The sequence below is a fragment of the Muntiacus reevesi genome, chromosome 2 (assembly GCF_963930625.1).
Source record: "Muntiacus reevesi chromosome 2, mMunRee1.1, whole genome shotgun sequence".
NCBI classification, from domain to species: Eukaryota; Metazoa; Chordata; class Mammalia; order Artiodactyla; family Cervidae; genus Muntiacus; species Muntiacus reevesi.
Window position 1 is genome coordinate 174,437,700 of NC_089250.1, and position 18,828 is coordinate 174,456,527.

At 62.9% G+C, this 18,828-nt stretch overlaps 1 protein-coding gene across 4 annotated transcripts; it reads left to right on the forward strand.

Moving 5' to 3' along the window:
• Positions 1 to 7,419: 7,419 nt before the first annotated feature.
• Positions 7,420 to 17,887, forward strand: MAFK (MAF bZIP transcription factor K). Of its 4 annotated transcripts, none has more exons than XM_065923673.1 (3): positions 7,420 to 7,598; positions 14,687 to 14,766; positions 15,490 to 17,887. In XM_065923673.1, the coding sequence occupies exons 2-3, from the start codon at positions 14,731 to 14,733 to the stop codon at positions 15,925 to 15,927; spliced, it is 474 nt and encodes a 157-aa protein (XP_065779745.1). In that variant the 5' UTR covers positions 7,420 to 7,598; positions 14,687 to 14,730; the 3' UTR covers positions 15,928 to 17,887. The 4 variants fall into 4 exon arrangements, with proteins under 4 accessions (XP_065779745.1, XP_065779744.1, XP_065779747.1 ...); XM_065923672.1 differs by lacking the exon at positions 7,420 to 7,598 and adding an exon at positions 9,534 to 9,689; XM_065923675.1 differs by lacking the exon at positions 7,420 to 7,598 and adding an exon at positions 9,746 to 12,181.
• The last annotated feature ends 941 nt before the right edge of the window (positions 17,888 to 18,828 follow it).

An 18,828-nucleotide genomic window follows, 5' to 3' on the forward strand; every position in this document is an offset into this window, starting at 1 on the left:
TCCTGCGTCCTGTGCATTGTTCTCTTTGAGTGAATCATTGAACCCGAGGTTGGGGTCATGGAAACCCCCAAATCTGCTGTCAGGTAGATGTGTGGGGAGCCTGGGGACCTGGGGCTTGGAATGGGCTCCTGAAATCGTGGGGGCCTCATGGGACCGAGCCCTCACCCGCTGGGTCTGCACTGACCCGGGTAGTGAGTGCTCGAGTCGAATTGAGTTGTAGGACACCCCGCTGACGTTGGAGAGTGACAGAGTTGGTTGGTATTCGGAAAAACCGAACAGCCCCTTTCATGACCTGGCGTGGACGCCCCCCACCATCCTCTGGGGCCCTGGCGCGCTTTGGTCTTGAAAATGGGACTCAGGGCCCGGCTGCCACTGACCACAGCACGTGGTAACAGCGATGCCTGCTGCTCAGAAGACGCAGCGGGTGTTCCAGTTTGGGGAGATTACGAATCAGGCCAAAATAAACTCCCGTGCACAGGTCTGTTACTTGGATTGACTTCACCTGCACACAGTCACCCAGACGTGGTTTTCTGTCCTCTGTTACTGGGAGGTGACAGAGCTGTGTCTCCGGGTCCTTGGCGGGGGCGTCCAGTGAAGGCGTCTGGTGGCCTCACCCTGCGTCTGGGGCCGAAAAGAACACAAAACGCAGCCGTTTCTGTCGCTGTTGCTGTGGCACGTGGGGGACACGAGACTCGCGTTTCCGCAGAGCAGTTTCTCACTATCCTTTTAAAAAAAACCGATATACTGCTTATTGATAGGGGGTGTGTGTATATATTGGAGAAGGAAATGGCAGCCCACTCCAGTACTCTTGCCTGGAAAACCCCGTGGATGGAGGAGCCTGGTCGGCTCCCGTCCATGGGATCGCACGAAGCCAGATGACTGAGCTGCTTCACTGGTGTGTATTTGCGGTTGTTCAGCTGCTAAGCGGAGTCCTGCTCTTTGCCACCCAGTGCGCGGTAGCTCCCCAGGTTCCTCCGTCCATGGGCTTCCCCAGGCAAGAGCACTGGAGTGGGTCGCCACTTCCTTCTCATTCCGCCCTGCAGTCTTCTTTGCTTTCTGGGCCAGCCTGTGCATTGTGGGGTGTTTAGCAGCATTCCTGGCCGCCTAGCATTCCACATGCTAGATGCCAGTAGCAATTCTTTTTCTCAGTAGGGCAGGGGAGAACCGCTCAGAATGTCCTCTTGAGCAGACCCACAGCATCAGCCGGGAAAGCTGCTGGGTTTCTGTGTAGGTCTCACACACAGAGCATCACTGGCTTCACTGGTGGGGGAGCCTCTGTTGTGCTGTCTGTAGCAAAGGCCACGTGGCTGTGTGAACAGGGACCGTTATCGCGGTCACTTACGACTCCAGGCGGAAAGGCATGACTTGGCAAAAGAATTTTTCGTTTTGGATCCTAGAGTCAAGTGCAGTCACTGAGAGAGAAAAGTCTGACCACAGCCTTTGTCGCTTCTTCAAGCTGTGACAACCCAAAGTACAAAACTGTGTCCGGTCTTGACCATGTGTCCCCAGGCCCGAATCATCCTGGCTGAGATCCCCGCCCTCCAGCATCTCCAAGTCCCACGGGCAGGAAAGGTGCGTTTCTTTGCAGAATCAAAGGCATGTCTCCTGTGGTGACCGAGGGGACGTGGCGAGTGGTCTCCCTGCCCCACAGGCACCCGTGAGAACCGGCTCTCAGAGCCTTGGTCACCGCGGGCCCTCTTCCTTTATAACCCGCAGGGTTTGGGCCCCAGGCCCGGAGACAAGGGAGTAAGCATCTTCAGCAAGACGCTGGTGGCCACGAGCGGGCGAGCTTGCCATCGCCTGCATCTCAGGTGCCCCGCCTGGGAAAGGGGGCCCACCTGGGTAGCCCGTGGGTACCAGTGCGGGGCAGGGCTGCAGACCACGGGGGCAGCCAGCGTGCCCCTCCTGGCCGACCGCCGCGGCTGGGCTGGAAATGCCGGGTGGGGCGGCTGCAGGACCCTCACCTGGGAGGAGGGGCTTTGCAGAGCGCCCAGCTGCCGCCCAACTTCTAAATCTCAGTTCCCGCGAGGACCCCCCACAACTCCAGGAGCCCGTTCCAAGGCCCAGGGCCCCGGGTAAACACAGGAGAGGCGGTGGGCAGGGAGGTTGCAGGAGGGAGGGAAGTACCTTCTTTAGGAATCTTGATAGAATTGTTGTCAAGTGTGACTGGAGACCAGCTTTATTTCTCAGGAATATGTGAACCTGGGGCCACGATAACTGAGGTCTTTTCCTTTCACAGAGAGCTCCCCCGTGTGATCCTCAGGCAGCTCTGCTCAAATGGACGCAGAGAAGACCACACTCAGCGCAGCGCCCTTGGAAGCCTGACGCCGCTTCCTCCCTCTGCAGCCCCTTGCCCCCCTCCCAGGGTGGAGATTCGAGGGGCCCCTTCCCCGAAGCTGGAGCGGGAGGAGACTGCTGGGACACAGAGGGTTCCAGACGGGCCCCTGTCCCTGCCAGGCCACCACCTCCTTCGCCCCAGAAGCCAGGTGGGAACCAGCAGGCAGAGGCTCCCAGCCGCCCCTCCAGCCCCTGCCTCCTGGCGGGGCCCAGGCTGCGGGGAGCAGGGCAGCTCTGCCCTCCCAGAAGGGGCCTTGGCCCCGGAAGCTTCCCCGAGGGAGGGACCGGGCCCGGGGCCCGGAGCAGGTGCACACATCCCCCAACGAGGGCGGCCCCTCGCAGGCCTGAGTGCCAGCGCCAGCCCTTGGTTCCTCCAGAGCCCTGCTGGCCTGTCTGGGGCCGGGTGGGCGTGCAGGAGGAGTCCATGCATGCCGGCCCCCCAAGGCTCCAGCCCTCCACCTCTCAGGGGCTCGGGATCCTGAGGGTGAAAGGGTAACTGGGGATGCCGAGGGGTCGTAACTGCTGGGAGCCTCCCGGGCTGAAGCGGCCCCTCGTCCCCTCCACTGCAGACAGAGTCACTGATCTCCGGGCCTCAGTGTTCCTCTCTTTCCCTGGACCTTGGCCAGGATCACCTGAGTCTGCCCACGGCCTCTAGCTGTCTGGGAGGAGGGAGGAGCTGGGTGGACCCTGGACAGGGAGCGGGAGCCCAGACTCCTCCCTGGGGACCAGCTCTACCCAGCTGGGCAATGGGCAGCTCTGCCTCCGCAGGCAGGGGCCTTGACTGTCACAAGCCTCTTCCCAGGGCAAAGAGGAGCCGTTTATCTAGTAACCAGCTCTGCCTTCCCCATAAAGCCGTCATAAAAGGGCTATTTGTCAAGGCCAACCAGGACCCGGAGCTGTGCAAAGGTCTCCGCAGCCGTTTAGAAACTGTACTCTCACGACAGTCCTGTGAGGTCAGCCTAGTTCCCTCCACTTTATTTCATTTTTAATTTGATTTTATAGCCTTGAATAGCTAATATGTTACATGGTCTGGCAGTGGAACTGACATAAAGAGGCTGACACAGCATCTTGTTTCTGTCCCCGCGGCGTCGGCCCCGCCAGCCACAGGCAACCTTCGCCCTGGGTTTCCGTTTTACCCCCAGCCTGCCTTCTGCAGGTAGACATGAATACAGCCATAGGTCCTCCAGGGATGCCAAGCTCTGAGGATGCTCAAGTCCCTTCCGTAACATAGCATAGGGGACTTTCCTGGTGGTCCAGTGGTTAAGACTCTGCCCTTCTAATTCAGGGGGCCAGAGGTTCGGTCCCTGGTCAGGGAACTAAGATCCCATATGCCGTGAGGCATGACCCCCCAATTTTTTTTTTTAAATCGCACAGTATTTGCCTGAAACCTACACACATATGCTGTCAATCATCTCTAGATTACCTGTGACACTTAATGTGATATAATTGCTATGTAAATAGCTGCCAGTGCATTGCAGCCTCGAGTTTTTGCTTTCTGGAGCTTTTGAGAAGTTTTACCCCTGAATATTTTCAATCTGAGACTGGTTGCATCTGAGGATATGGAACCCGAAGACACAGAGCGCCGACTGTATACATTTTTATGTTCTTCTCTTCCTTACACTAAAGGTCGCACATCATTCCCTAGTTCTGCACCGTGATATTCCGTGTATAACAGACCCTGAAGTCTTTGACATCAATGCATGGGACCTCTTGCGTTCTTTTTGCATGGCCGCGTAGTGCTCCCTCATGCAGGCGTTCCACGGTTTATTCAGCTGGTCCTTTGATAATGACAATGTGGTTTCCCATCTTCCCTTATTACAGGTACTGCCACAACGGGGAGCTCGTACACTCCCAACTTCACATGTGACCAGGTGCACATGTGGCAGAGATTTCCAGAAGTGAGTGACTAGGTCTGAGGTCAAGTAAGGTCCAAGGTAAGTATGCAAGAAGCTGTCAGATACCGCCCCCCCGCACGCCCCCAGCAGTGTGCCCCAGGGCTCGTCCCCCCAGCCTTCCCATCCGAGGAAGCGCTCTGGCTTTCGGACCCTGGCAGATGAGCCGTGGTGTCGCGATGCCGAGGTAACGTGCGTTTTCTCTGCCATGGACGCCTTTGCTGCATCTGTCATGTTGATGTCCTTTTCTGTGACTGATCTCTTCCTATCCTTTGCTCCTTTCATTTGTCTTTTACATTTCTAGAAGTCCTTAGTGTACGGGGTCAGTCCTAGTCTATTGTTTGCGTGGTAACTTTGCTTATGGTGATTTTTGCCTGAAATCACTTTTTAGATTTTTTATTGCTCTGTTGCTCCCCTGGGTTTTCTCTAGTTGTGGTGAGTGGAGTCTTCGTTGGTGTTCGCAGGCTTCTCATTGAGGTGCCTTCTGTTGCAGGGCGCGGGCTCTAGGGCACGCGGGCTTCGGTAGCTGTGACGCATGGGCTTTTGTTGCTCCACAGCATGTGGGATCTTCCTGGACCAGGGACTGAACCCACGTCCCCTGCATTGGCAGGCGGACTCTCAGCCACTGTACCACCAGGGAAGTTATTAAGTCATTTTTATGAGTTTTGATTTTTCATCATAATTAGAAGAAACACTTTCCCACTGTGAAGTTTTAAAGGAAGTCACTCATGTATTCTTCAATATGTGAATGTTCTCTTAAGCTTATTTTTTTGTTGTGGTGACATAAAAGTAAAGTGTAATTCCCCATTTTAACCTTTTTTGGTGTTTCAGCTCCGGGGCATCAAGCACATTCACATTGCTGGGCAACCACTGCCATCCATTTCCAGAACCTTCTCATCATTTCATGGTTTCTTTTAAAATATTATTAATAATTACTTGATCCCTTTGAGATGCATAATACTGCCGTACCCTGTAGGTGAACCATGGGCCCAACTTTATCTTATCCTGAATGGTTATCATGTTGTCTCAACATCCCTTATTTAAAAAGCCCGTCTTGGGACTTGCCTGATGGTCCCGTGGTTAAGACGCTGTGTTCCCACTGCGGGGGGCTCCCAGTGCAGGTTCGAAGCCTGGTCTGGGAACTGGATCCCACATGCCGCAACTAAGACCCACTGCAGTCAAATTAATTAATTAATTAAAAGTGAAAAGCCCATCTTAATTTGATTTTATCAAGCCCATCTTATTTTTTATTTTAAAAACTTATTTTAAAAAATTTAAAAAAATAAAAAATATACTCTATGTTGGAGAATCGATTAACATTGTTGTGTTAGTTTCAGGTATATAGCAACATGATTCAGTTATACATGTATATGCATCTGTTCTTTATCAAATTCTTTTTCCATTGAGGTTATTAGAGAATACTGAGCAGAGTTCCCTGTGCTATACAGGGAGCTTGTGATACAGGTCCTTGCTGGTTATCTGTTTTAACTACAGTAGTGTGTACATGTCAATACTAAACTCCCGGTATCTCTGTCCCCTTACACTTCCCCCGCCCCCACCCTGGTAACCATAAGCTCCTGCTCTAAGTCTGTGAGCCAGTTTCTGTTTTGTAAAGTTCGTTTATCAAGCCCATTTTCCAGCTGGGGAAGCTGAGACCCAGAAGTGAACCCACGTGATCAGTCCTGGCTCAGCTGTGTCCTCCGGCTCCCACATCCACCTGCTGCTGCTTCTCTGCGCCCGGCGGCCGTGGCCCCGAGACCATTTAGACAGTGCCCTTGGTGACCACGTTAATACGAAGAGTCTGCAGGCCAGGAGGGAAACGAGGACACTGAGGACAGAGTCCATCACCCTAACCTCTCACCGTGGAGTCCTGCTGAGAGAGCCACAATCTGAGGACGGAGGGCGTGGGCTGGGAGAAGGGGAAACACCTTTCAAATTCCAGCTCTGAAAACATCCTGGAGGGGCGAACGCGGCTGTGTTTGTTGGCAGCTGTTACTGCTGCGAAGTGCAGCGCGCCAGGTGGCCCCCCGGGGCCAGGTCGCTCAGAAGGAAGCCCACCTGTCTGGGGGCTGCAGACAGGGGGGCCCGAAAACCCCCTGGCACGTTCTCCCGCTTGTTGCCGGGATACACTCTGAAAGGCCCAAGATGGTTTAGGCCCCCCGCCCCCACACTGGCCTGAGCGACTTTCCCTGCTCTCTCAGAACTCAGAAATGCGGCCTCATGGACGTAGCTCATTATTTCCGAGAAGGATCCAGAAACCGTCCAGGGATCCAGCCTCCCATCCAAGTGGTGGGGAGGGGGGAGTGGGTCGGGGCGTGTGACCACACGGGTCAGCTCCCCAGCTTCCGTGCAGCAGGAGGGGGCTCTCCTCTCCCGGCCTGGCCCTGGCCTGAGGCCGGGCCGCATTCTATTCTGCCTTTTCGGGGTCTGCCTCCCCACAGCAACCATCAGCCGGGCCTTGGGTGGGCACTGTTTCCAGGCCAGGGGTCTTGGAGCCCCTTAACCCTGAGGCTCTGGGTTGAGACCATTTAACCCCATTTTATCTTGCTCTCTCTACCCTATCTTGGTCAAACCGGGAAATCAAAAGACAGGGGTGTCTATCATGTCAGGGCTCTTTCCTCATTGGTGGGGCCAGCCGCCCCACCAAGACAGGGAGGTTGCTGTGTCCCCAGCCCACCTCCTCTCTTGACAAAACCACCAGACTGTCCCCAACAGGGGCTCCCCAACAGGGGTTTCTGCTGCAGCTAACCCTGGGGAGATCGGGGTCTCTGAGGGCCCTGGTGAATCTCAGGGACGAGCGGGTCTGGGAGGTGGGGGCGTTTAGGTTTGGGAGGCCAACTGGAGAATATGGATGTGGATTGCAGACAGGAGTTTGCCCTCCCGCCGAGCTGCCAGCGGGCAAGCGACAGGGAGACTCGGGGTGCTCCCGGCTCTCGACGTCTGGGGACTGCTGCCGCCACCGCGCGGCGCGCGCTGCACCTGCGGTCTCAGGTACGGCCGGTCCGCTCAGCGCAGGTGGGCTCGGGGACTGAGCCGCAGGTGGGCGGGGCCTGGGCGGGGCGTCGGCGCGCGGTGGGTGGTGCCTCGAGTGGGCGGGGCGCTGGCGCGCGCGGCGGGTGGGCGGGGCGGCGCGCGGTGGGCGGGGCGGCGTGACGCGCCCCGACGCCGATCCCGGAAGCGGTGTCAGATGCTGGGGAGCCGGGCGGGCGGGCTGGCGGCGGGCGGCGGGGGGGACTTGTTGTTCTCCGCGAGGTCGGAGCCCGAGCGCTCGGCGGAGGCGGCGGCCGACGGGAAGCGGGAGACTGAGCGCGAGGAGAGCGCGTGCCCGCGAGGAGCCGCCGCGCGCCCGCGCCCCCCGCGCGACGCCAGGTGAGGGGGGGCCGGGCGGGGGGCCGAGGGGCCGCCCGGGGGGCCCCCGCCGCCGAGTCTTCTGCCGCCTCGGACCCGCGGCTGCTGGTGTCGGACCTCGGGACCCTGGCCTGGCCGGCGCACCTGCGGTCGGGTGTCCTGCCCCGAGCGCGCCGTGCGGGAGGGGGGCCCTTCCTCGGGGGCGCGCCCCCATCCCTGAGCCCCGGCTCGCACCGGGGGCGGCGGGTGCCAGGCAGGCGCGGGGAGGGACGGGTGGGCAGCGCGGCTTTCCGGTGGGCCTGGCACCCCTGCCCGGCCCGCCCCACCTGTTCTGCCCTCCGGGTCTCCGGAGATGCGCTTGGGGGAAGCGGGGGCGCAGCGGGGGCCACGTGCCGGGGAGCGCATGGCGACCCGGGCGACCCGGGCCTCGCGCACCTGGGCGCTACCCAGCTCGGCGGCGCGGTCCCGCCCCGGCGGCGCTCAGGCCCGGCCTGCGCTGCCCGCGCGCACCCGGGTCCCCGCCGCGCCGGACGTGCGCAGGGCGAGGAGCAGGGGCCTCGCTGACCGGGTCCCTGTCCGAGCAGCCGATCTGCCGGGGTTCACCGAGGGAGGCCTCGGCATGGGAACTTGGGGTGGGGAGGGGGGCGACGAGCGCGTCACTTCCCGAAGCCCGTGGCTCGCGTCTCATCTTTATCCTCGGTGAGTGGGGGTCTCCGCCTCTTCTAACTGGAAACAGAGGCCATTCGCTACTTCTGTTGAGTTCCGGACACTGCGCGGTTCCACACACCTGCCCCGCCACCTGGCCTCGGGTCTGTGTTGGGAAAGCACGGTCGCTCCGCCCTGCCCCCGCACCCCCCACCCCCGCCCGTCCCCTGCCCCCCGAAGCAGTGTCCTCGCTCGCCACGTGTCCCGGAGCCCTCACCCAAGCGGCGCTCGCCCCTTCTGCTTACATTCCGGGAGCAGCCGGAGGCCGCGTTGCTGGAAGTCCCCTGCTTTCCTTCTTGTGTTAATGATTACGCTCTTGTTTACCTTCCCCACGGTAGGGTAGCCTAGAGAAGTGAGATCCTCCCCCTGACAGTTCATTCAGAGTTGGCTGCCACTCAGCCCCCCGTTGCCAGGTGTCTGTTCTCTGGAGGTCCCAGGTGACAGATCGGTGGCTTCCGGGCAGTGTGGCCTGGCTGCCCATTGCCCTCCCCTCGCCCCTCTGTTGGCATCGGCCAGGTTTTGCCAGCACAGGGGTTGCTACACAGGAGTCTTAATGAAGTGTTGCCGAATGCCTTGGCTGCCATCTCTGAAGCCCAGTCCGCAAGCCTGATGTCTCTGCTGGCTGGGGGTTGGGGGGGGGGGTGACCCTTTTTTAAAAAGCATTCCTTTAAGCAGGTGGGAGGGCCTGGAACACTGAAGGTGGGCTGTGCAGGTGGGTAGGGGCACACCTGCAACTTGTTGCATTGTGGATGGTTGCCTCCTATCTGAGAACTTCCCTCCCTGGGTCCAGTAGGAATGTTTGAGCTCGGTAGAGGGTGTCTGCTCTTACAACTTTAAGCTGGACCTCTCGGTATTCCAGAATAAAACATTTATTAATTCAGAACCACAAGCAAGGCTTCTCGTCCGAGCACGTTTGCGTCTCGTGCTTGAGCAGGGCTGGCCTTTAAGGGACAGCTTCCAAGTTCAGCATCGCTCACTTTCAAGGTAGTTGCTAAAAATGGGAGTTGAATCGCGGCTACTGGGGAAGTCGGCTCTGGGGCTTGCTGCGTTCCAGCCCTTTCTCTAGCCCTGTGGCTGAGGGCTGAGGCTGCCGCCAAGTGAGGTCGTTTTCCGGACCATTCTTTGTCTACTGCGGTGCGTGCTTTCACCCTCAGGCTCTGCCGTAGCTGGAGAGTTGTTTACAGTCTCAGGCAACCTCGGATTCCTGCCTGTGTCCTGGCTGTTCCTGAGTCTAAAGGTTTCTGGATGGACTTTCTGGGCAGCAGGTCCAACCTGCACGGGAAATGGAGCCCCGGCCAGTGGGGACAGTCCTCTGCGTGGCTGCTCCTCGGGGCAGTAAACAGTGACTCACTCTCCACCCTGCTCCCCACCTCCCTGTTCTCGGCTGATGGAAGATGCATTGCTCCGGTATTTACTTTTGCTTTTTATAAGTCACAGACTCGTCATGTTTCCTCTTTCTTACAGTTTCAGGAAATTGAGAGTGTCATCTCACAATTGTAGGATTTTAGAGCAGGTAGAGATGAACCTGCTGGGTCTTAGTCTACAGAACAGTCTACAGGTTCTCGCTGAGAAAACAGCCCCACTCGCACTGCCTGCCTTTCCTCACTGCCCACCTGGGTTCCCTGGGCAGAGGGGCAGAGAGGAGACGGGGTGGAAGCTGCCCCAGCCCCCTCCCTCACGCAGGTGCTGGCACCTGCTGCTCATGCAGCAGACCTTCCACTTGCCAGGAGTCGTGGGGAGCGGGGAGGTGAGGGTGCCCCTGCCAGCCATCCGGGCACTGCCCTGGCTGCGTGTTCAGGAGGGGGGCGCCCACCTCCTGCACGTGAAGCGAGGGAAGGAAGGGGGCAACGGCAGAGGGGCAGGCGCTCGGAGCGGGAGGGTCCCCGGCACAGATGGGCGGGGGCTTCAGGAAGCTTGTGGAGGAGGCCTGGCATGGCACCAGGTGGCCCTGGGAGTGGCGGCTTCAGAAGGGACTCCCCCGCCTGCTTGTGGGGGCTGCGTTTGAGGCACTGGGATGGGAATCCAGATGAGACTCGGGGGCCCGTGCCCAGGCGGGGCTGAAGGGCTGCAGCATCACAGCGTATGGGGGCCAAGCCAGCAGGTGGGCGCAGAGGGGAGGGGAGGCTGGGGCCGCCACCCAAGCTGGAAACCCAGGAGGAGCGCGGTGCAAGAGGGGACATCTCTAGGACCGTGCAGGCTGGGGTGCTCCACGGCGATCGTATTCCTGGCTGGACAGAGAGGTGGGGCTGGTCGGAGCCCTGGTCGGCCCTGCTGGGCTGGGGGAGAGCAGAACCCCCTGCGGCGGGGGTTCCAGGGGAGTAGGGGCCCTGCCTGAAGCTGGATGGTGGGGGTGGGGCAGCGTTCAGCCTGCTCTCAGCCCGGCGGCCGCCTGAGTCACCTCTGGACGTGGCCAGGATGACACAGCTTCCTCAGGCTGCAAAGGCAAGGTGACCAGACGTCCTCCAGGCCAGGCAGACAGTCACGTCTTGCTGGAGGGCAGCCAGCCAGCACCAGCCTGCAGGCTGGGTGGGGGCCGGGCCGGTAGGGTGGCCGGCAGGGCGTGGCGGGACACACCCCCATCTCAGGGAGCTGGCACAGATGGTGGGCGTCCTCCTGGTTCTGGGACCTGCCTCTGCTGGCTCCTTCCCGGGACGGATGAGCAGACGGGTGCTTGTCTGGGAGACAGGCACCTGCCGTGGGGCCAGCTCGAGGGGCAGTTGACCAGGGGTCTCTCAAGAGGAGGCCCCGGTCCCCAGAGCAGAGGCAGCAGGCATGGTGGTTCAGGCTTTGGGGTTCACTCTCGGCTGCCGTGACGGTGACCTGTCCCCTCCCCCCAGATGCCCCCGAGGCCTGGGAGTGGAAGGTCCGCTCCGTCCCCCTCTCTTGGGCTGAGCGGCGCCGGCGTCAGGAGCCTGCCCTGCTCAACATTGACTCGGCTTCTCCTGCCCGGGCTCACGACCTTGGCGTGCAGACTGGTCATGCAGTCTGATGAGAGTCTGAGCCTCTCGAGGCCCCCTTTGCTCCTGGGGAATCTAAGCCCAGGGCTGCCCAGGTGGGCCGTGCTCCCGTTTACCACTGGCTACACTGATGAAGAGCGGGTTCCCTGGGCCCCGGCCCAGGGAGGGCTGGAGCACACAGGGGCCGGCCAGGCCGTGTGTCACCCCAGGAGCCAGATCTCAGCAGCGGGAGGGAAAAGTGAGAAGGAGGGCAGGCAGAGAGCCTGGCCCGGGCTCACCTGCCTCCTGGAAGGGCCATCCTGCGCTGTCAGACCCAGGCACCCTACCCCGCCCTGTTTCTCACGGGCCCAGAAGAGGGGGCCGCTCCCGAATTTGCTGCAGACCGTGTGGTCTGCGGGGTTGCCTCCTCTAGGCTGCTGGGTGCCTCTTCCCTACAGGGGACGCCCTGTTTCATGTTCAGCTGGACATCGGAATGGAGTTTCTGGCTTTGGGTTGAAAAGCAGCGTCTTAGCCAACAGCTAGCTGGGAGGTGTTCCTGGGAGAGGTGCTGGCTGTCCGCGCTGGACCAGCGGCTCCTCGGGGCGGGAGAGAGAGCTGAGGCAGCCCCATCTGGGGTCCCAGCCTGCCGGCCTGGCTTCGTGGATGACGCCGCCATGACGAGCCGCTGGCCAGGCTGTCGGGAAGGTGTGTGGAGGGTCCAGGCTCCGACGCAGCAGCGCTGGCCCTGCGCGCCCTGCCTGCCCCTGGCCACCGTCTCCCCCTGCTGGGTCCCCGCCTGTGAGCTCCGCTGGCCCGCATGGCTGCAGGGGTCACAAACACTCTTTCAGGGCGGCTCTTCCCCAGTCACCTGTCCTACAGACTCTAGTTCACACCTGCAAAACCCTTCTCTGAACCTCTTTCCAAAAGCAGGTTGTTGATTTCTGAAGCCTGCAGTGACACCAGGTTGGTCTGGGGGTGTTTCGGGTGTTTTGGGGGAGGCGGGTAGCCTGCCGCTGCTGGCCCCACACTGAGTCCACGGGAGGGCTCCCGGCCTGCTGACCCACAGCCTGACTTTGCCGTGAGCCCCCGGGCCCTCAGCAGGTGGGAGCCGGGCGCTGACGCACCCGAGTCTGTGGGGGTCGTGACAGTGGGCAGGACCAGCCGGCGTCTGCTTGCCTGGGGCTCACCCCCCTTTCCCCTGGGGGGGGCTCCTGGTGCAGACCCTGGGGTGAGCGCCCAGGGTCAGGGTGTGTCTCCCGGTGTCACCGGAGTGGCCCAGCTGAGGAGGTTTGGCACTGGGCCCTTAGTTCCGAGCCCCACATTTTTCAGAAGAGAAAACCAAGAGCCACAGAGAGGAGAGGGTCTGTCACCCCCAGCTTGTCTCAGAGGCTGGGATCCAGCTCCTTGGCTCCGTCTGTTTGGGTGGGGCCCTACGGACTGGGTAAAGCCCCCTGAGGTCAGGCCCTGGGGGAACCCCAGCCAGGCTGTGCTCCCCCGCCTCTGCCACGGCTCCTTGCCCTGGGCCTGGACCCGGAGGCCAGGCGGACCCGGTGGCCTCAGCGCGGGCAGACGTGGGGCCTGGGGTCTCCCCCAGCGAACTTGACCCGGTGGACGGGGGTCCTGGGCCCTGGGTGCCCTGCCGGGCGACATCACAGTGGGCAGGTCCCCAGGGGAGGCGTCCCTGGGAAGGCGCTGGAGTCTCAGCCAGGCTGGCAGGTCCCTGAGGGTCTGCTTGGTCCAGCGCAGGCCCCCTGCCCTTCCTTTTCCCACCGGGGGTGGGCGGGGCCTCCGCCTGTGGGAATGTGAGCCCGGCTCTGTAAACAGCTGGTGACTCACCGCCCAGCTATGCCCTGGCGTGCTGGGAGCGGGCTGGAATGATAGCGGCCCCTCCTCGCTCAGCACGGAGAAGTTTCTCATGGCCTCTCAGCCGCCCGGCCCTCCCAGTGGCTTCTCCAGGCCCAGACTGACTCCCGAGCCGGGGAAAGGTGGCCCAGAGGGCGCCCTGGGTACCCAGGGGTCAAGCTGCAGTCAGGCTGCAGCTCTCACCTCCTGCTGGGATCGCCGTGGGCACATGCGCAAGCTCATGAGGGCCTGCCCCAGGGCTGGGAGAGCAGACGGGGCACAGGCTGGGGTGCTGAGATCCTCTGGTGCTGAAGGGTGGGCGGGCCGCCAGGGGCGGGGCCGGTGCCTGGGGGTCCCGGCAGTGCCACTGTGAGGGTCTCGGGGCTCCAGGGGAAGGCGGCCCAGCGCGTCTCCCTCACCTGGAGACGGGGCCTCTGCTGAGCCTGCATGTCTGGCCCCAGACGCTCCTCGGGCGTCTCTGTCTGCTCAGTTCCCCTCCGGGTGCCTGTGAGCCCGAGACCCGTGCGCGAGTTGGGGCCGGGTCTTCCACACGCCTTGCCCGGCTGCAGGCCTGGGGGGCCCGCTTGCCCACAACCTGTGCTGTCAGTGCGGCCTGCCCAGAGCCATTGTTGCTGTGGGCTTCTCCGTTTCCATGACGACCATCAGGGGCTGGCTACGTCCCAAGGTCGCCATGGCAACTATCAGAGGGGAATCATGCTTGGGATGCTTTGGCTGGCTTTTTCATGAATGATTAGAATGTGTGACACAATGCAGACGCGAAAATGAGAAGGGCGGGCGGCGGGGGCTGGCTGGTGGCGGGTGGCGGGCGGCGGGGACAGCTCCCGCCAGACGGTCGGTGGGTGCTGGAGGCAGCGGCTCCCGCTCCCCCAGTCCCGGGCTGGCCCGCATCGGGAGCCCCCACCCACCCTCTGGGCCTCGGGTCATGGCTGTGGGGCAGCCTCAGTGGAGGGGGTGATGTCACCACTGCAGCGCCCTTGGAGGAGGTAGGTCTTCCGGGGAGGGTGGGGCTCCCCCCACCGGGTGTGGGGGCGAGCTCAGCAAGGCTGGAGTTCCCCAAAGGGGGCCTTCCTGTCGGGGGCCAGGTGGGCCCAGGGTGACGGGGTCCTGCCAGGGCGGGCGCGTCCGTGGGGCCGGCGCGCTGCTTGGCTGAGGTGTGGCCTCCCGGGAAGGGACTCTGCTGCCGCACACGTGGAGCCCTGGGCGAGGCGTCCCGCGCGCTGCCCCGGTGCCGTCGTCCAGCTCAGGGCAGGGAGCAGCCACGGCTCCTGCCTGGTGCGGGCCCTTGGTGCTGGCACTCGTGGCCAGGGCCCTGTGGGCGCGACAGCCATGTGACCGCTGGATCCTGGACGAGGTGCGTCCAGGCCGCCCCGAGCGTGGATGCTGGGCTGGAGGGCGTGACCCGGCATGCCCTCTGCCCTCGGCAGAGGCTCAGACCCGCCAGGGTGCCCCTGCTTTCAGGGTGCTGCGACCAGATGGTGTGGACTGGGGAGCAGAGCCTCCCGGGTGCCCCTGCAGGGGGCCGTCCCCACTCAGGTCACTTGTGACGGCGACCTGTCCCCCCAGCCCCTGCCAGAAACTGACTGCACTCGTCTCTCTGATTTCCAGCTACCATTTCCAGGTGGTTCTGTCCGGGTGACTGTGCCCAGGTTATGACGACTAATCCCAAAGCGAACAAGGCGTTGAAGGTAAGGGAGGGTGGGCGCAGCCCCTTCTCTGCCCCAGGACCACCCTGGCGTGTGCGGAAGGGCGCCAGTCAGCAAGGTGGGGAGGGGGCCGTGGGCCGGAGGAAGTACCTGAGGGAAGCGGGAAGAGTCAGGGCTGCGGCCTCAGGAGACATTGGGGTAGAGGGGTGGGTGCCTGCCGGCCGGGATGTGTTTGTCAGCCCAGCACCTGGATGTGGGCAGCGCGGCCTCTGGTCTTGCAGAGCCCCCTGGGGCTGGCCGGAGTTGGTTCTCCGTGTCTCTGTGTGTGTGTGTGTGTGTGTGTGTGTGTGTGTGCGTGTGCGTGTGCGTGTGCGTGTGTGGCCTGCAGACCTCCAGGCCCCTGCCGGGTCCTGCTGGGTCCTGCTGGCCTTGGGGACACCCCGTGGACCCGAGGGGCCGGCAGGGCAGGGCTGGGCTAACGAGCCCAGCAGCCTGAACCAGGTACTGGAGGTCCCCAGGGGGCAGCATAGCCGGGTGGGCCTCACAGGGTTGAGATAGCCGGCTCACAGCAGGCTGTAGCCAACGGTCCCCTCGGGATGCCCTGCGCCCCGCGCGGTACGTGCCTGATGCCCGGTGAGGCCATGGTGCCCATCCCGTGCCCGGTGGGGGGGGGGCAGCCTGGGGGGGCAGAGGGGCTCGGCCCCTTGCACCACTCACAGCCCGAGTACTGGCCCCCGGAGCTGAACCCGCACCGCGGCCCCGCAGGTCAAGAAGGAGGCGGGCGAGAACGCCGCAGCGCTCAGCGACGATGAGCTGGTGTCCATGTCGGTGCGGGAGCTGAACCAGCACCTGCGGGGCCTCACGCGCGAGGAGGTGGTGCGCCTGAAGCAGCGGCGCCGCACTCTCAAGAACCGCGGGTACGCGGCCAGCTGCCGCATCAAGCGCGTGACGCAGAAGGAGGAGCTGGAGCGCCAGCGCGTGGAGCTGCAGCAGGAGGTGGAGAAGCTGGCCCGCGAGAACAGCAGCATGCGGCTCGAGCTGGACGCCCTGCGCTCCAAGTACGAGGCGCTGCAGACCTTCGCCCGCACCGTGGCCCGCGGCCCTGTCACGCCCACCAAGGTGGCCACCACCAGCGTCATCACCATCGTCAAGTCCGCCGAGATGGCCGCCTCCGCCTCTGTGCCCTTCTCGGCCGCCTCCTAGTGCCCGCCCGGCCGAGGGGCGCGGTCCCGCGGAGAGTGGACCCTGTGGACTCCTGTGGGCCGGCAGGCGGGAACAGAGGGCGTTCTGCGCGCCTCCCGCCCTGCACACTCGCACACGCACGCGCACCGCACGCCCCGCCTGCCCTGGGCTCCGCCGCCCACACCGGGCCGTTTCCCGCTTCCGGCCGCCTCCCGGGCTCTCTGTCCGGCGCCGGCAGGGGCAGGGTGTGTGGACGAAGGCTCTCAGGAGACCCCCGGCCCAGACGTCTTCCACCCCTCCCTCGAGCTGCTCGTCTGCACGCGGCAGCGTGTCCACACCCCGCACGGGCCAGCACCCCTTCAACACGCCGACTGCGCCCGGGCAAGCCGGGAGGAACCGCCCCCCGCGGGGTCCAAACACTGTGATCCTGCTGCAGCCTTGGCCAGAGGCCCAGACCCCCTGAGTGGGCGGAGGAAGGGCTGAGCACGTGTGCCAGGGTATGCCAGCCTGCACACACCTGTGCGTGTGAACATGCGCACACGTGTACCTGCCATCCTGCCGGGGCGCCAGCCGCTCTGGGGGCCTCCGGGAGCGACTTGTTCCTGGGGCACGTGTAAACTTTGGGTTTCCTCTCCCTGTCGGGTGACCCAGGGGCGGTCCCCAGAGAGGAGCAGCAGCTGCCTGGCCAGGAGAGGGGAGCCCTGGGGGGCAGAGGGGGGGGGAGCACATTCTGTGGGGAGCAGGTGTGAAGTTGGCAGTAGCCGAGGTCCTGCTGGATGAGATGGAAAGCAGGGAGGAGGGTGGGTTGGAGGAAGAGGAGTGTTGATGGTGGGGGAAGGTGAGGACGGGGGTGGGGTGGGCGCTGGGCTGGGGAGGCCGCAAGGACCTGCCTCCTGGGGGCACTCGGATGGTCGGCCAGCAGAGGACATGGGACTCTGCCACCTTGGTGCTTAATCGTTGCCTGGAACCTTCATCCACTCTTCCTTCTTGGCACTCACAGTCACTGATGATCCGGTGGCCTTTGCTGAGTGTCCCTTCCCTGAGCGTGGCCAGGCTTGGCCGCCCCTTCCTGCCCTCCTTGGGAAAGGGCCGGGCTGAGAGGTGGGTGGTGGGTAGGTGGTGAGTCCCAAGCCCCCCGCAGGCCGGAAGCCCTGAGCTCCAGCTCTGGCTCGTCTTGCTTCCCACCATTAGCCCACTTGGGAGGAGGAGGTGGCGTGTGGGGAGGGCAGAGGGCCCCAAGGGCTGCAGACGGAAAGCGTCCCCCTGTCTGGGGGGAGGCGCGGCCTCGGGGACGTCTGGGTCCCTTCAGAGCCAGGCGGGCATGTAGAGAAGCTGTCCGTACCATAGCCATGGTAGGTAATCCACATTGGATATCAATAAGGACCATGGGGATATTTAAAAGAGAGAAAAGTATATATATATAAAAAGTTATATACACATTTTATCGTGCAGATTTTCGTACCTTTTCTTCCTATTTGATACTGTAAATCTCTATAGAGCAGAGCTCCCTGGTAGTGCAGGTGGGGGGAGACCCCCTCCCACGCCTGGCCTCTCAAGTCGGCTGCCCACCGCCCAGTGCTGCCCTCCGGCCTCCGCCCGCCGGGGGTCCCGCGGGGCCTGGGACCGGGCCTGGGAGACCCGTGTGCCCCCTCCTCCTTTCAGAGCGTTGGAGTTCCATTGTCACAGTTTTAATATATGGTTTTTTTTTTTATTTAAGAAGACAGCCCCGCCCCCTGCTCCCGGGCGACAGGGCCCTGCGCGCCAGCTCCACACCCGTCTCCCACACCTCCGGCCACCCAGCAGTTTCATTTCAGTATTTATTTTTGTGCTGCTTTTATCATGATATAAATTATTGAGAAGAGACCCTATGTCGTGGCCCCGAGGTGCGAAGCGGCCCGCCCGGCCGGCCACACCTAATTTATTGCTGTACATCTCTGCTGTGACGCTTTTGTACCTTTCAATAAAGAGTTTTCTGGTTTCACATCGTGGTACCGCTCGGGGCCAGCCGTCTGCCCCTCCCCCGCGCGACCGGGCTGCACGCCCCCCGCATCGCCGTGACCACGCCCCCGGGCCCGGGCTGCGTGGGGCGGGGCCGGGCGGCGGGGGCGGGGCACGCCAGGACCGCACTGCCCTGACCGGGAGACCCTGTCGCAGACGCCCGCGCAGCTGTCTTGGCTGGGGCTCGAGTGGGCCCACAGAAGGCGGCAGAGCTGGGGTCTGCCCCGGCTGTGGGGGAAAGCAAGGAGGCAGGCTCCTCTGAAAACCGGTGCCGGGGCCCGGCCAGCCTGGGCATGCTGGGGTGGGGTGCCCGTCGTCCTCACATGCTGCCCGCTCCGCGCCCCCACGGACCCGCGGAGGGCCAGGCAGGTCAGCACTCGGCCTCTGGAGAGAGTCAGGCTTGCAGGGGAGCTGCTCATCGGCGTTTCTGACCGCTGGCGGCCCTCTCGCCCACGCCTGCCTGAGCCGACCCAGGCGGCACCTGGTAACCCAGGGACTCTGCTTCAGTGCCAGCCGCTCCGCGCGAGTCCACGCCCGGCCTCCGCGTGTCCTCAGCCGGCTCCTTCCCGCGTGCGCCCTGAGCGCCCTTCCGTGGAGTCAGGTGTGGGTACAGGTGCGCTCAGCTCCCCACGGCCTTCTCAGCGAGGCTGGACCCCCGCCCCGGCCTGCTGCTTCTCAGTATCCACAGGGCGGCCCGGAGACCAGGGCAGGCAGCAGCCGTGGGTGTGGGCGGGGGAGGCCTGGCCCACAGGCTCCCCGAGCGCCCCACCGCCAGGACCCCACCACCCTTGGGGGCTCCAGGAGGGGGCCTGGCCCACGGGCTCCCCGAGCGCCCCTGCCGCCAGGACCCCACCACCCTTGGGGGCTCCAGGAAGGGGCCTGGCCCACGGGCTCCCCAAGCGCCCCACCGCCAGGACCCCACCA